Source organism: Periplaneta americana, chromosome 15, assembly GCF_040183065.1.
Source record: "Periplaneta americana isolate PAMFEO1 chromosome 15, P.americana_PAMFEO1_priV1, whole genome shotgun sequence".
Classification (NCBI taxonomy): domain Eukaryota; kingdom Metazoa; phylum Arthropoda; class Insecta; order Blattodea; family Blattidae; genus Periplaneta; species Periplaneta americana.
In genome coordinates, this window is record NC_091131.1 from 102577375 (window position 1) to 102595584 (window position 18210).

At 34.7% G+C, this 18210-nt stretch overlaps 1 protein-coding gene across 2 annotated transcripts in view; it reads left to right on the forward strand.

The window, feature by feature from the left end:
• Positions 1–18210, forward strand: part of Hdc (histidine decarboxylase) — a 148120-nt gene that overhangs the window by 25059 nt on the left and 104851 nt on the right. The window contains exons 1-2 of one of the 2 annotated variants that reach the window (XM_069847915.1): positions 4450–4529; positions 11315–11383. In XM_069847915.1, coding sequence (XP_069704016.1) covers positions 11356–11383 — 28 coding nt within the window. In that variant the 5' untranslated portion in view covers positions 4450–4529; positions 11315–11355. Of the gene's footprint in view, positions 1–4449; positions 4530–11314; positions 11384–18210 lie in introns of those variants that run through there. The other variant, XM_069847916.1, reaches the window with a different exon arrangement.

Here is an 18210-nt window from a genome sequence, read left to right on the forward strand (position 1 = left end):
ATAAGGGCTTAATATATTAGAATAATATTTAAAACATTGTACAGAAGGTACTAACAATGTCAGTGTTCAAAAATGTTATGTTTTATTTAACGACGCTCGCAACTGCAGTGGTTATATCAGCGTCGCCGGATGTGCCGGAATTTTGTCCCGCAGGAGTTCTTTTACATGCCAGTAAATCTACTGACATGAGCCTGTCACATTTAAGCACACTTAAATGCCATCGACCTGGCCCGGGATCGAACCCGCAACCTTGGGCATAGAAGGCCAGCGCTATACCAACTTGCCAACCAGGTCGACGTCAGTGTTCAAAGTTAACGTGTTATTCTACATTATATTTACATTATTTCACTTCCAAAGGATTTTAAGATTTCATAACCCCAATTGCTGATGCGGTATTCATGTTTGTTTAGTGAATACGTCATCAATTAAGCAAGCATTTTCGTTTACTAGCTACTACGGACTTGATTGCTATGCACTATGTAGCTTCGGATCATGACTTCTGACGTCACATCCGGCTATTTAGTCAACAATCTAGTTCACTTCAGCTGAAAATGTACCTTTGAGACACGGCCTAAGTATAGGAGGGAAGAAAAGTAGTTTATCCATTTACGTAAACTAAGAGATATCGTAATTTTAAATTTGATAATTTTCATTAGGTTTTTGTTTAATCAAAATGCAGTACAGTATTAACAGTAAATGTTTTTACTCACGAACTGAGTTATCCATGCGAACGTATTCATTATGCAGTGCATATTATACTGTCTACAGCACATTAGCGTACAATATAGAGAATGAAGTTAAATTGAAAAATAATCATAATATGGATATTTGAACACATTTTTGAAAATGGTAAATTCAATCTTCACTTCTGCTCGACCCGCACAGATAACATTACTCAGACATGCTATCTACTGTCCGTCCAAGTGGTTATGTGGCAGGATCGTAGAAAGGGGGGAAATCGCGTGACAGTTAATTACTTTTATTTAAGTTATTTTAAACAGTTGCGGGTGAGGGAAATCGGGATGCGACGCAGGCAAACGGACGACAGTACCTGTGCGAAAATATGATTCAATATTGAAAGCTCTTTCGTCACTGAAAAACGCGAACATATTTCTGGAACGTACTATACTCACTAACTCAATACTGTTTGTGTTTACCACTAACTTAAGGCGACTTTGACTGTATACGCTTGGTTCTGTGAGGAGAACAGTTGAAAGTTCACTAGTAGAGGGGGTGGGAGTGAAGTACATTAAAAAACTCAGGTACAATAAAAATTGAAGTAAAAATAAAATGATGTCCCTGTAGAAACGGTACATGATAAAGTCACAGGACATGTCTTGCCTTCTCTACGATACTCGTGTCGCAGCTACGGTTTTTACAAATAGGTCATGGCATCGTCCTCCTTCCCCCTGAAACCCTTAAGCAGGTTATAATCCTTTCCACTGACTGAAACATATGTGCACACAGAATAATTTATCACTCCTATAACGAAGAATTCACATCTGGAATGCTGTTTTCTTTAGTTGGTTGTTTAACGATGCTGTATCAACTACTCGATTATTTAGTTCTATGGAATTGGTGATACCGAGATGGTATTTGGCGAGATGAGGCCGAGCATTCGCCATATTTACCTAAGATTCGTCTTACAGTTGGGGAAAAATCTCGGAAAAACCTCAACCCGGTAATCAGCCCAAGCGAGAATCGAACCCACGCCCCTGCGCAACTCCAGTTCGGTTGGCACGTACCTTCGCCGACTGAGCAATGCCCTGTTCATCTGTCCTGTATACAAATATTTCTAAGCTACAGGGAGGATTTTGTGTGTTTATTCCCGAAGACATTTTGAGAAAAAAATGTCATATATAGTCTAATGGGTCCTATTCTCGATATTTTCCGAGTTACACTAATTTGAAGTTGTTTTAGAATACCTTTATTTATTTTGTTTTAATGGTAAAAGAATATTACAAATGAACCATTGAGAAGTGTCATTTCTTTAATTGGCTAGTATTCTAAAGCCAAAAATGCATTGTGAATTTCTTAGTTCTCTCGTACAGGTTTATTTTTTCAAATTTTTTATTACAAAATTACACTATTCTTACGTATTCATCGCAACAATTAAAAAAATAATACCACTTCTAGCAACTTTATATTTAAATTCAATTTTGCATCCTAATGTACGGTTTTAAATAGTTTGTAAGATTTGTACAACTGTTTTGGTAAGTACATAAGAATAACGTAATTTTGTTGCTAAAATCGAAGAAAAAAAAAAGATTTTTGTGCGAAGCAACTAAGGAATTCACAACAATTTTTAGCTTTAGAATACAAGTCAATAAAGAAATGATACGAGTACTTCTGAACAGTTCATTCTCTATTTGTAACATTCTTTTATCCTTAAAAGTGCTCGCGGTAGCGTGTTCGATCCCGACTGAGCTCGATGGCATTTAAGTATGCTTAAATGCGACAGGCTCATGTCAATAGATTTACTGGCATGTAAAAGAACTCCTGCAGGACAAAATTCCGGCTGAATCTCGGCAATTGCGAGCGTCTTTAAATAAACTATGAATTCAATTTTTTTTAAATTTTACCCTTAAAACAAAACAAAAAAGCTATTTTACAAACAACTTTAAATTAATGTAACTCAGAAAATATTGAGAATAGGACCATATTTATATGACAATTTTTGCTCAAAATGTCTTCGGAAATAAGCTCTGTAAGTGGCAGTAACTCCTCCTCGATCACCCTGTATAACATATCAGCCGTTTCATCTCACAAATCACGTGTGTCCATCTTAGTGACAAATTCAGGGACGGTTCCTCTCAAATCACGAGTTCTAATGTTACCAAGTTTATGAACAATTCTTCACAAATCAAATGTGTTCAGGTTACCAACAAGTCTAAAGATGGTTCCACTCGAACCCCATGTGCTTAGTACAGTCATGTCAACTGATGCCCATAGGCGCAAGCGCGCGCTTTAGAGGTCAGGAGAGCCTGAGCACTTTACAGCGGAAAGGAAAGAGACTGACGAAAGAGGTAGTATATGCCATTTGGTCGAGCTATATACAGGGATAGCCAACACTGATTCAATGTATAAAGGGAAGAGATCTTATTAAAATTCTATCACTGTTAATTTTTAGATTTGTCTGAGAACTATAAGAGCATTATAAGAATGTAAGTTTTAATTTTAATGCTGATTTTTCACAAGTTTGCTTTTTATTCAAAAGGAATATTTTCTCAACTATTTTACAGAAAAGTGAAATTTTCAGATATGTTTGTTTAGTAGCCCTACAGGTATTGAAATAATGTTTTCGTAAATCTAATATATCGTAAATACGTATTACTGAAGACAGTGTATTAAAAATTTTGAAAATATTCACATGGAAAATGTTTGTAAAGAAATGAATTAACAAAGCAACTACTGTTACATCATATACAAAAGATATGTGCCGATGTGTTGTAAAAACGTCAGCTCTATAGCTTCAGCAGATTTCGAGAAAATAATTTAATATTCTGATGATAGGAAGTTGCGCACCAATATCACCTTAACAGCATAATGAGATAAGAGTCTTGTTATGTAATATTAATTACAGTTAAAACATATACAGTACCTAGGTAACTTTGCTTTGCATTATAATATTATTTTGATTAGTTTATTGATTACTTTTATAAGGTTAAAGATACCATCAATATCAATTCCAACCTATCATGTCATACTCAATCTCTCTTTTTTTGGGGGGGGGGGATATCACTTTCTTTATGAATGATGTGTTTCCTTCATTTAGTACAGTATACTTGTACTACTATGGAATTTATGTGAATATTCCTTCGTAACTTTTTATTATGTTATTAACGTTTAAAACACAACTGCAATATTAAGAAATTGGTATTGGTACTTTTGTTTTACATGCAATGATAATATCAAACAGAAAGAAGCCATATATAAATAACGATTTAAAATGTCACGTTCCGTTTGAAGTTTGTGCACCACTGTTTTCTTAATCCAACAAGCTGCTTATTCATATACATAATTCTTCCTCCTTCCATATCTAGCGCTTGATGTCTGAGCACGACGTCAAGGTCAGAAAAATGCGCTTGCTTTGACATCACTGGCTTAGTAGGTCATGAAATGTCTAGGAACAATACTTCTCAAGGAACGAACTTTTTCAAAACATATGTGCTCAGGTTACGAATAAGTCTAGGGACGATTTCTATTAAACTGTATCTGCACATGTCACGGACAAATCTAGGGACGATTTTTCCGAAATCACGTGGACAAGTCTCGGCTCGAATGTTGCTAGAATTTTGTGCAGCTGATGACGTCTCGGTACGCACGAATCTTAACATTGAGGTAGGAACGTATTGGACAGGCAGAAGTGATGTGGGGCAGGTCGGAGAAGCCATATGACTTACTCCCTTACCTTGCTAATATGCACAGTCAGCTGATCCGTACAGTATTGGGGTAAGTGCGAAGGGATTGCACACGTGTTAGCACCCAGACTGCAGTCCGAAAAAGACGATCGGAACACCGATTGAAAGGTATGATGTAGTATCCTTAGCACTGCTACGTGAAATGAGATTCGTTCTATAAATTGTCTACGAGGCACATAATAATAATAATAATGATAACAATACTCCATTTGTTAGACCTCTATCTCATACGAGAATTTACATTTATTGAATGAAATGTTTCACTGGACATTCTACACCTCTTTTATCAGATAGATGACTTTTCTTAATGAGAATCTCTTGAATTTTTTTCCAAGAAAACTTTATTGTATAAAATATACAATCTTGAAATGTTGATCCGTTTGTGCATGGAATGTCCAGTAATTTCTGTATTCTCTTATTTTATAATTTAAGTGAAATATTTTATAGCTTAATTCCAGTACAGTTTCTAGTGCTATCTCCCTCTGTGTACAGCGTACGGCTTGAATATATATTGTGGCATATAAATAAATTTATATCGAAATACTGTATATCGAAATTTATGCAAGTCTGCAAACGTATTTTCTGTGTGTCGTTTATAAACCTGAAAAGTAAATCATTTATCTGTCCTACAAAATTCATTTTTAGATCATTATATTGCGGCTTTAAATATATTATAATTAGATTTTGATTCCTATAGCATAGTTGCAGTAAACTAGAATTAAATTAATTTTCATTATTTAGCTAACTAGCTAACTCAATTTAATTATAATTCTTTGCATATTGTATACAGACTGAATTGAATAAATTATTACTTTTTCGCATAGAGTTTATCTCGTAAATAGATCTAATTAAATCAACATATACGCCTACTAGTAACTAACCCTTAACTCAAGGCTATTGCTGTGGAGTCTTCAGTGTACTGTAAATATTAATAATTTAAATGTGTCTTATGTGTTTCACTACACTTAAGGTAAGCGTTCACTACATCGTATCGCACTCCTCGTACGAATCGCACGCAACGGATATTTTAAGTGCAGTGGGTTCACTGTAACGGTTCTACCTCATCGCCTCATTGGATTCCCTATCAGCTGTTTAAGACATGACGTCGTACTATATTGACATTGCTGAAAACAGAGGAGTTTGAGGTTAGGTCTATTAATTATGAGTGTTAGAGAATAAGAATTTGTAATTGCTTCATGCGTCTTAATTGAAGAGGAAGAAATGAAAGAGATATTGGTTACATAATATGTATGTAAGAAACGACTTGATTACTGTAATGGGAACCCCTCAAATGATATAATTCTTCGCAATTTTTTACAAGCGAAATAAGTTTTCCGTCTGCCATTTTGGCGCAAGACTGAACATGGCACAACATAATAGTACCAGATGAACAATTAAAATAGATTTATTAAAGAAGACCATGATCGCATGCATCGGAAAAGTTGCTCATCCGAGAAACGTGAACGGATTTGCCGAGAGCAAAAGCGTGCGGTACGATGTAGTGAACGCGGTTACATAACAATTACAGCAAAGATTGTCTTTTTCCGATCCGTGCGATTCTCCGATGAGTTCGATACGATGTAGTGAACGCTTACTTTTACTGTCCATGTTTCGCTCTCGTAATACATTTAGTGTATACTTTAGCTTACATCCTCTGATTGAGGTTCTGGCTGATATGTACCTCTATTATCAGACAGTACATCTCACTTTCGATATGTGTCAGAAGAAGAATAATTGTATGCAAATGAAGTCTGATTAGAGTAACATGTAGCTACTCGGCGATGTATCTAATAGAGGAGAAAAGGAACTGGCCACCCTATCCCATTATCTCCTGGCCTAGTTGCCACATAAATGGTGCTTTTTGGTATCACTTGTGAGGTTCAGACCTGTTTTCGGACAGTTGACTTAAACAACAACCAAATTTCTGCACATTTAAAGGACAAAACTAAAATTCTTTCAGTCATTTATTATCATAATACACTGCTCTTTAATTGACTGAGCACATTGGGAATTAAATCAATGACTTTCCCAAAATACGCAATGAAATGTTTCACATAACACAACTTTTTTTTTCTCGAAAAGGAAGCAAAAGCGAACGAAAGTGTATTAAACTTTTTATTTGAAATATCTCAAAGAATAACTGCATGAAATTAATGACAATACTTATGGTTTGCCCTGTATAAGGCGCACAATGGGACAACTGAAACCTAAATGCAAGGATTCATTCCAGGTTCGAAAAGCCAAGCCAAACCTCAGGGCCATAATGCGGCCAGAAGAATTAGAATTAGATCAATGGACAAAATCTATGACTGTGTCGGGAATAGAACAAGCGACCTTGCGATTTGCAGAGTAACGCCCTAACCGGGAAACTACAGAGCATATTGACTATCTAGTAATATACAATAAGAATACGTAGGCCTACCTACTATTTAAAAAAAACCACACACATAAGTTTGTTTTCGAACGTGACAGAGATCAAAGGTTAAATTTATAAATGTAAGATCGATATTAATTTCAGAATTCATTTTTGAGATTAGAGTAATATAAGGGCAGTCTCGTTCGCTTTTCTACGGTTACTTGCTCAATGTTCGTCGTTGAATGCAATGAAACTGATATCGAAGAGGAAATGAGATACAATAGTTTTCTGCGATGATGAAGGGTTTGACATTGTAGGATAGTTAGGAACGTTGCTCTAATAATATGATTCACAATATGATTGTGCTGTGTATATATAATAATTACTGACAGATGCAGTACTTTTTCCTTCTAGAAATTGAGATTATAAGATTTATTATTATTATTATTATTATTATTATTATTATTATTATTATTATTATTATTATTATTATTGAGGAAACGTAAATGTCCAAAGAAAATGTACGCCACCACCGTCGTATTTTCCACTAATTGAATAGGGCCTACGAGTCGCTGGATATTTAACCTGGATCTCCAGCGTGGAAGGTCGCTGGGGTAACGGCGTTCCGTACTACAGAACGAGAAAAGCGCAGGACCGGCGCCTGAAGTGGTTAATTCTCGCTCGTGTCCTCGTGGCGCTGTTTTTCTCGTTTACTTGCACACTTATACTTGTCACAAGTTCATTTAGCAAAATTACACGTCAGTGGTTTGCCTGCACAAACGTAGGCTATTCATGAAATTTTGGTGGTATTAAAAACCGTTGTATATAATATTAGAACCGTTTTCAAACTCAAGGCACTGAAGTTCTACAAAGTAAGTAGATTTCACAAACTTGCACAATCTTAGAGTTTATCCGTGTAAAGAAACCAGAACAAAGCGGAGAAGACGACGATAATGGGGGTGATGGCAGTAGGCCCACTACTGGTAGTGATGATGGGTGGTGGCAGTGATGAATGGTGATAGTGCAAGAGGTGATAATAGCACTAGTGATAGCGGTGGTGATGGTGATCTTGATAGGTGATGATAGTGATGATTGTGATGGTGGTGGTAATGATTATGAAGTGGTAAATGTTTGAATCATGGTGATAAGGATGACAATGGTAATATAATGTCTATACTGGTTGGTATTGGTGTAATAATTAGGCCTATGACACTAGAAGTGATGATGACTATGATGGTGATCATGGTGACAGTGGTAGATGTTTTAAATTGATAACGGTGGTAATACTAACGGTAACATCGATACTGGTAGCTGTTTTTGTAATAATAATTATAGTAACAGAGGTGATGATAGTGATGATGACATATTTTTAATGATGATAACGAGGAGCCACAGGCTTAGCTCAGATGATATTGCGTTTGCTTACTCATCCGAAGCTGTAGGTACTCAGGCGTGCGTTCGATTTCTGTTTGGACTCATCACCTGGTTATTTTTTATCGAGGTTTTCCCCAACTGTAAGACGAATGTCAGGTAATGACATGGCGAATATTCGGCCTTATTTCGCCAAACACTATTTCGCTATTACCAAACCCACGACGCTAAATAACCTAGTAGTTGATACAGCGTCGTTAAATAACAGACAAAAAATAACGAGGACGATGATGATGATGATAGTGTCATGTGTCGTCATAATGATAATAATAATAATAGTGGTTGTGATAATGGTGACTATGACAACTATGGCGATAATGGTAATGATGACCATGATTAATGATCATGATAACAATAGTGGTGAGATAGCCTAACACCGCTAACATAAAGGTCAGAAGTTCAACAGGAAGGTCAGAACGATATAATAATAATAATAATAATAATAATAATAATAATAATAATAATAATAATAAATGAAAATGGGATTGATGAAAATATTGACAGATAGTAATAAACCGAATTCGTTCATCATCATCATTAATAGCCTGTTATTATTATTATTATTAATATTATTATTATTATTATTATTATTATTATTACTATTATTATTATCATTATTATGTGTGTGTAATTTCTTATTTCCTAGAGGGGATTATTTCTCTTTGTCTCTCCGCTCAATAAAAAATTGCAAATAAAATTCTTAACTATATATATTATTAACTTTTGGAGAGTCACACCGGATAGCTACACGGCCTTGGTGCGCTCACCATACCTTAGGCGTCGCGGTAACAAGGTTCGTAGGTTCGAGTCCCGCATGGATGCATGTTATTTGTTAATGTTCTGTCCTATGTATACCGGTACGTTCTATGGCTCATAGAATCGTCCCTTCCCCTACAGGCATTGACGCGTAAGTACTACAACAGGAGGAGGTTAAATGGAAACGAAAAAAGAAAAGAAAATATTTTCATATATAGGTCTATACAATTTTACACACACACATATTGGAGAAGAAAAAGGATGGCTTCATTGCTAACTTTCGAGCACATAGATTTTTTTAAAAAGTAGGTATACAAATCGTAATTAAAATATCAATAAAATATGTAAACTCTCTGTCATCAGTACATAATAGGGACTACTCTATACTACAGAAACGCATAATAAATGCGCTAAGCTTGAAAAATTGTAGTACAGTAGTATAAAAATAAAATAGGGCCTACTATAATAATGTATGTCAGAAAGTATTTGTACATGCATAGGGTATGTGTTATCATTTTTGTTGCAGAAACTTTCATAACAGCTCTGGTGTGCAATCAACTGTCTCTAAAATTCAAAACCGAGTTTGCCGGGAGTGAAATTACGGTCGGAGTGTAGTGCTGACCAATTCATTCTAGTACCGAGATAATGAAAGTATGGAGCTTCATGCCATTACGCCTTCATGGAGTCTAAAGAGAATTTATTATTATTATTATTATTATTATTATTATTATTATTATTATTATTATTATTATTATTTGAAACTAGGAGAAATAATTACTTAATTGTTAAATTTCGTGTAGCCTATTAGATAGGCCTAAATATTTGAAAATCTTTAAAATTTTATTTCAATTCAAAATATGTACAACCAAATGCATATCCTCTGACATCAATACGTAATACGTAATACTGATATCTCTTTATATTGCAGACACGAATAATACGTGAAAAGTTGTAGATATGAAGGTAAAGATAATATCTCCTTTAAACATCACGAAAGTGTATGAGCATAGAGACAGAGTTTCATGCTCTCATGATGAGCATCACGTTTCACCCATTCTTAACGCGGGAAATTTGACAGACTGCTGAGTGGACCCCGGAACTATTCTGATAATTTTGGTAGCAAGAAAATCTCGCCACCGCCTGGAACTGAATCCGGGATCTTCCAGTTGTGCTACCAACTGAGCTATCCGACCGAAATAAATATTGTAGTCTTACAAAAAATTATAGTATCGGTATTTAATAATCTTCTTCTCCTTCCTTTCATGGATTAGATTAGACCTTCGGCCTGTTCCGGCCTTAATTCCATCCTTGTCTAGATCGTCCAAGATCTCTCCGTCCTATAGGTCTATAAGAGAACGTAAGTTTTGGCATCCTGCATTTATCCATTCTTTCTAGAGGGTCCTTTCAGTTATTTCTGTACTGTTCTATTTCGTTATTTATTGCAAATATGTTTAATTGGTTTCTTACGTCTTTATTTATGACCTTATTAAGTTTTGTATATCCTAATAATGACCTAAGAAATTTCATTTTTGTTGCTTATGTTTATTGTATTTTTGTCTCGTAGTCCAATTTTCACAATCGTACAGCATAATTGGAAAGGCCATCATCTTATACACCCTATCTACACCCTACTCCATTATCTCCTGGCCTAGTAGCCTCATATGTGATGCCTTCTTGGTATCACTCATGAGGTTGAGACCTGTTTTCGGACAGTTGACTAAACAACAAGTAGATACTTTATTTTTAATGTTGTTCTTATAATACCACACATTGTCCTATATCTATTTAGTTTATTTTCTATGTCTCTATCCCAGTTGAATGCGATATCACAATCCAATTAGTTAAAATTTTGTACTTGTTCCAGGCTTTTATTTTCCAAAATTATTTTAGATCGTGGGCCTATTGGATGCTTACCTTGGAATGCCATGATCTTAGATATTAAAGACGAAAATCTTAAATTTTATTCTTTCCCTATTTGCTGAAACATGCAAATTGACTTCCGTAGTTTATCTTCTTCTTCTTCTTCTTCTTATGATGATGATGATGATGATGATAATAATAATAATAATAATATTATTATTATTATTATTATTATTATTATTATTATTATTATAAGTATGTCTGAAAGTACACATGAGTTAGGCCTATTCACAAATTCCTTACTAGGAAAACGCAATGGCACGGAGGGGGTATCATCCCTAAAGCTGCGGTAAGCAGTGTATGAGCAGAGGTGATATAATTTCCTATCACTAGTAGGAAATCCGTCTGATTTCGCTCTTTATAAATATTATTATTATTATTATTATTATTATTATTATTATTATTATTATTATTATTATTTGTGTTGCAGGCTTTAAAAGTTGGTGTCTCATCTCGACATCCACATTCATCATGGACTTCAATGAATACAGAAAACGAGGTAAGTGAATATATATTCATATATGAGGCCTCGCTATCTTCTTTGAATAATCATTACCTATGTAGTCAACATAAAAATACATATTACTGGAGAAAAATTGATTCCGGCACCGGAAATCGAACCCAGAACCTCTCAGTTTTGCGCTCTGAGCGCTCTTTCCATCTGAGCTACGCCGAGACCCGAGGTAAGTAAAGTTGTAAATTGTTAGTGCTAAGAATCAGTAACAACCACCTGTAAAAAATCAACATAACTTTAAGAAATTAGCTGACGCGAGATTATTAATATGCATTGCTTTTCTTACAGGCAATCAGAAAGACATCTTTTCTCGCGAAAATACATGTCGTGTAGTAGATTGCTCGCAGATTCGAAATACGCAGGATCCGTAAAGCCAAGTTACACATGACTATAAAATAACATTTGAAGACACACAATTGTCAGCAAGGAAATGGTCACGGCCTCCCAAAGCCCATAAAGCTGCATTTGCAGAACGCGGGGATGCTATTCGTTCTCGCCTAAATTGAATGAAGAACTCTGTATACAGCGTTCATAAAACGTAATGAAGATTTAAACTGCTTCCGATCAGACACACAGAGCAGTCATGTTGCTTCCGAAGATCAACATTTCTTCCTTACTCGTTTACTTGCGTCTTCAGCTATATCGGAAATCTGTTCACGTAACTTCAATGTCAAAGCACATGAATTGATTTTGCATCTTATAACCATTCATTCTGAGCTGAATACTGCATTCGTGAGTAATTTTTCTTAATATATATATTTTTTCGGGCGATTCTCTTATCACACTTTGTCAAACTATATAAGCATATTATGTAGCTGTTCTAGTCGGTTATTTAACGACTCTGTATCAACTAGTAGGTTATTTAGCTTCAATGGAACTGCTGGGGCCTATTTCTCAAAAACACTAGTTTAGCAGTTCACCAGTTACTAGTTACCAGAGAATATTTCACCAGCTCTAGTAGATTGTCAGCACTTTACTTCACATTATACTTAAACAATGCTCCCCTAAAGGAATAATAATTGTTCCTTCTCGATATAGTTTTAGCTCTTCTAACAACAACTTCATCGCTTCAATCAGAATCACTAAACCACATATATTAAAAAAATAACTACAATATTTTGTTTTGATTGTCTGAGAATGGTTGTCACTGGTAAATGATAATGTGGAAATCACCAGTCTTTGGAGTCTTGTAGAACTATTCCTGTTGAATGCCAGTATAATCAACTAGATTAACATTTTGAGAAACAGAATCACTTATGTATGTATGTATTTATTTACACTGCAAGTGGGCAAGCACCCGGTGGCAGTGGTATACACAATATAAACAATACACAATAAAATGATAACCAATACACAATAAATTTACAATACACAATACAATTATACTGGTGAAATCGACCAATATTATTAGTCTGTGAACTGGTAACTACTACTTTACCCTTGTAGTTTCTAGAAACACAGACTTGCAAGATAAACTAATATTACTACTGTACAGAATATTATTACTAGTCCATGAGTTTTGAGAAACAGGCCCCAGGTAGCGAGATGATATTTGGCAGGATGAAGATGAGGATTCGCCATGTGATTACCTGACATTCTTCTTAGTTTTGAAAATCTCGGCAAAAACCCAACCAAGTAATCAGTCCAGGCGGATATCGAACCTGCTCCCGAGTGTACTCCAGATCAGCACGCAAACGCGCTACGCCAGTGGCCTTCTACTTGCGGTTACAACAGCTATAACATAATGCACTAAAGGAACGATTTTGTTATTTTTGTTGATCCGTCTTTTCTAATAAAATTCAGGTTGAGTTCATAACTTGTCTTTAAAAGTTGATACCCACAGCTTTTTATATATCAAATACAAAATTAATGAAAACCAGGTTTATGTTTTCAGCAGCATATAGCTGTGGATTAATCAAATTCTCATTCCGCTCTCTCATTATCCCGTCCATTTTACTCATTCCCAGATCCCTAGGATAAAATAACTATTTAACTGCCAGTCTATCTCCTCAGTGATCTTGTTATCTGTTTTCTTCTTAAGGGGAAACTATGGTGAAATAATGCTGAAAATTAAGAAAATCCACTTATTTTGTTTTTAGGGTCGTAATTATATTTGAGACTGTAGCCATTTAATCAAATGTGGTCATACATACAGTGCGTGAGTTAAGAGAAATGTTTGTCTGTTTGTTTAATGCTGTTTTCTCGACTTTTACTGTAAAATTTAAGCAGTTTATTATATCAAAAAAGCTCCTTGCACAACAGTTGGTCAGATTGGTCTGAAACGTCTCACAGAGGTCAATAAAATATTTATAAATAAAATTTAACAAGCATTTGTATGACATATTGACATGAAATTCCTTCGGGTCATTTTCATACATATTGCACTTAGAATTACATGTATCTGAACCAGGCACTTCCAACTGCTGGCTCTGTGATGTCACACGCTTCTATTCTCGAGCTCCTTGAAAGGGGAAGCATAGCCATAAGAGCAAAATAGGGGAAGTGGCAGTGAAAGGGATGGAGATGTTTAAATAGCGGAGACTCGACATTACTCTCCCTCACATGCTCTACCAGCTCTGCTCCGAGAGGGGAAACGCGCTCCGACGTCACAGATTGTCCATTGATCTAAACACATCTATATTTTGCTATATATAGTCTATGAACAACTAAATCTCCGTACGCCCTGGGACAGAATACGGTACCTAGTAATGGACATTTAAATATATTTCTTACTTGTCAAATAACGAATAGTACTGTGAACACAAATCATTTAAGTGCAAACTGTAATAGGCTAATTACCTACGATATGATATCAGTCTAATTGGAAACATCATTTGGAAAGAATGAGTAATAGTAGTCTCCCAAAGGCAATTTATGATTATGTACCACATAGCCAAAGATCTGTGGGTCGTCCTGCTAAAAGATGGCGTGAAAATTTTATGTGAGACCGTAACAGGCCTTGTGGCCTAATACTTGTCAGGCAGAACAACAACAACCTACGATATGAGTATCGTAACATTTCATATGATTACGAGTTTGATAACGAGTCGAGTATTGTAATATGAAGTTACGACAAGTAGGTACTATACCGTACAACGTTTTATCCACTTTGATAAAAATATTTTTAATAAAAGTAATTATATTATTTTTATTAGTTTTGAACATGTGTTTTGTGGAAAGGCGATTGTATTATTATTATTATTATTATTATTATTATTATTGTTACTATTATTATTATTATTATTATTATTATTATTATTATTAGTTACTTCCTGTGGGAGGCGATTCGTTTATGTTTGCTTTATTAGTTTTGAACACGATAAATTTTTGTTTATAACAGAAGAACAGCAGTATACTAGGAGAAGTAAACACTGTTAAAATGAGTTCAAACAAGGATTCAGATATTGAAAATGCTGCAAATTCTGCATTTGAATGTTTAGTATCATCGAAATCCCGCGTAAGATATGGATGCTTATAATAAATAAAATAAATTCCATTTTATTTTATTTTATATGCGGTTCACATTACGCAACCAGTTAGGTAATAGCAGTATCATTACCTAACTAGTTGCGTAATAGAAGTATCATTATCTAACGAGTTGCGTAATAGAAGTATCATTACGTAACTAGGTGCGTAATGAATGTGTTTATAACATTTTTATTAGTGATGTGAAGTCCACATTACACAATCAAATTGGATAAAATAATATAGAGAATGAATATTCGCTCGAACATAGGCTATACCGTTAAATAAGTGTAAATTCATAGCAGAATGTTGGTTTTGTGAAATAGTGACCCTGTTAGTTCTGTGATGTTGTGTAGTTATAAAATTACAATATTTGTGAAGAGGAATTATTTCTGATTGTGAGAGTACTTTTTGTGGCTTCTATTTCGAATAAATAGTTACAGAAAAATATACTTTCTGTTTTTTTTTTTTTTTTTTGTTTTTTTTTCATTTTCTGCAACGGCCAGGGTTAAATTAATTTCTCCAAGTAATTCGTGTAGATATGTTAACTACTAAAATATCTGCCTGAAAAAGTTTTAAATTGTTGACATAATTATTTATAAATTAATAAATAATTAATACTTTACTGAAGAATAAAGTATTTTTTGTGCTATTTCCGTAACGGATAGAGTTACGTTAACTTTTACATTAATTTGGAATAATAAATCTTTAATTCCTAAAATTGTTGTTTAAAGACATTTATCCGTTTTTGTTATGTAATGTCAAATTTTATGACATTCATAAAAATTTCGCAATGAAATACTTTACCACACTAGTGCAATGAAGCGAAACACACACTGAATTAGATGAAAATTGATTTATTTATTGTACACATTAACATATATAGCCGTACAGACTGAACAATAAGTATGGACTATTGCTAGTAACTTCTTAAATTTTAATTTTACAATATATATATATATATATATATATATATATATATATATATATATATATATAAAATCTGTTGGAGAAAAGCCATACTATATGATATTACTATTCGAAAAAAGTTATTCAGGCATACAGGGTGCGACAGTAAACTTTATGGCTTTAAAGGAGAACCTACATTAAAATTTACATATTCCGAATCTCCATCACGTTTTGTGTATGAATGTGTAGAAATTTTACCCATTCACCCGTTTTTTATCTTTTAACTATTTATTAAACTTGTTTCGTGGATTTCAAATCTGAGACAAGTATGTAAAATCATGCTGAGTAAGCCATAAAAGTAAACAAAACACTATGACTAACCAAACTTTACCGCAGATTCTCAAAATGAGAACCATTTACAGCCACACAATGTCACAGTTCATCACGAAAAGTTCATTGTAGATATGAGATGGAACAAATCAGTTATGTAACTGTGAGAAAGACAGTGAACACACTTCGATAGGCGATGTGGATTTAAGACGGAGTGGCAACACTGTTTTCAGCGCACGTCTTAAATGTCAGACATTTTCTATTACCGCACTGCCTGTACTAAAAGTGATTGCATTTCATGTGCTTCATTCCCGGTGAAGTGAACTGAATGTGAATAAATCTCGTCCAATAGTTTAGATGAAGTTAGAGTACACAGACAAATGACATGGTGAAAACAAACGACTATATTAGTACAGAAATTCAGAGCTGTTGAAAACGTGCACTTTCGTAAATATCTCAAAGTTTATTTTTTTCAGCATCTTTTATCTAGTTCATTTTCATACTTCAAGTAATAAGAAAGCAAAAATTCTAACACAACTAAAAGAAAATTGTAAGGGGCAGTTATTTTACACAGCAAAATAAAAACAGATTAAACTAATTAAACGTGATCTTGTGACGTATAAACATTAAAAAGAGCCATTTTTCTAGGACTAGAAACTAAAAAAATTTAAACATACAATATACAAACACAAATACACAACGAATTATATATAGTCTACATCCTGACCTTTTAATTCAACTTTTTACATTACATTATCTTTGAAAATATGTTAAATATATTCATCGTTGCTGTCTCTCTAAGATTTTTAACGACTTTCCATTTTCATATTTTTTTACTAACAGGCACTATAGCCTGGACTAACAGGCACTATAGTACAGTGTCTGTAAGGAGTATCGTCACATTCATTATCGCGTTTTTTTCATTAAATCATAAACTCGCTTTCAGATATGTTGAAGGAATTTCCCATCCAGATGTCAATCAGTTAACAAACGAAGAAAAGCCATTTGGTTACTTTCAACAAGATGGTGCTGCGGCAGGCACATACTGCTCGTTACTCAATGAATAGGATTTTGCGGGAGTTTGAGGACGAGCGTGTAGTGAGTAGAGGCCAGTGGCCTGCTCCATCTCCTGACTTTTCAGTGCGTGACTATATACCCAGATAGGTCGGCCTTATAGGCTTTGATGTTAACAACTTTTGTCAGGTTTACTACGCTGCCATCTAGTTGTTACATAAGGAGTCACGTCATAATTCCCATTTGAATTGCATTAGCGACTGTACTGCCATATCGTGTTCGTTTGTGGCGGACGGGTGGCGATCCTGGCGGTTGTTCTCAAAGTGCTGCCGATTTTAACATAGCGAAGAGTTATCTGTTACATATATGATCTAGGGGTATACTAAAGATAAGGTGTATTCCAATATCCATACCAGTATTCAGGAGCTTCGAATTACCATCTCAATTGCAATTGATGAGATTACGAGATTACACAAGAGCAGCTTTAAAAACATCCCAAAACATGCTGACAAGAAGATATGTGCCTCCAGGCAGAGAGAGTCATCTTCCAACATCTTCTGTAGGCAATGTTTTTGACTCAACTATATGATATTCGTTGTGATTTGTAATGTGCATATAAGGTGCACAATGCTAAATAAAATATAATAAAATACAACTCTTGCATATGTCATTATTTACTTGTGTATAGGCCTAGTTATATTTTGGCCACACTATAAAACAATACGAAATATATCTCAGTGAAATACGCATGACAGAGCATAAATATTACTAAAAAGAACTGCACTTGGAAAAAAAAATATAAGTACACCGACATTAAAACTATCCCATAATTTATTACTTCGTTATTTAATGACGCTGTATCAACTACTAGGTTAAATAGCGTCAATGTAATTGGTGCTAGCGAGATAGTATTTGGCAACATGTGGCCGAGAATTCGCCATAGATTATCTGATATTCTCCTTACGATTGGGGAAAACCTCGGAAAAAATCCAACCAGGTAATCAGTCCAAGCCAGAATCGAACCCACGTCCGAACGCAACTCCGGATCAACAGGGAAACACGCGACTGTCTGAGCTATGCCGGTGGCTGTTATC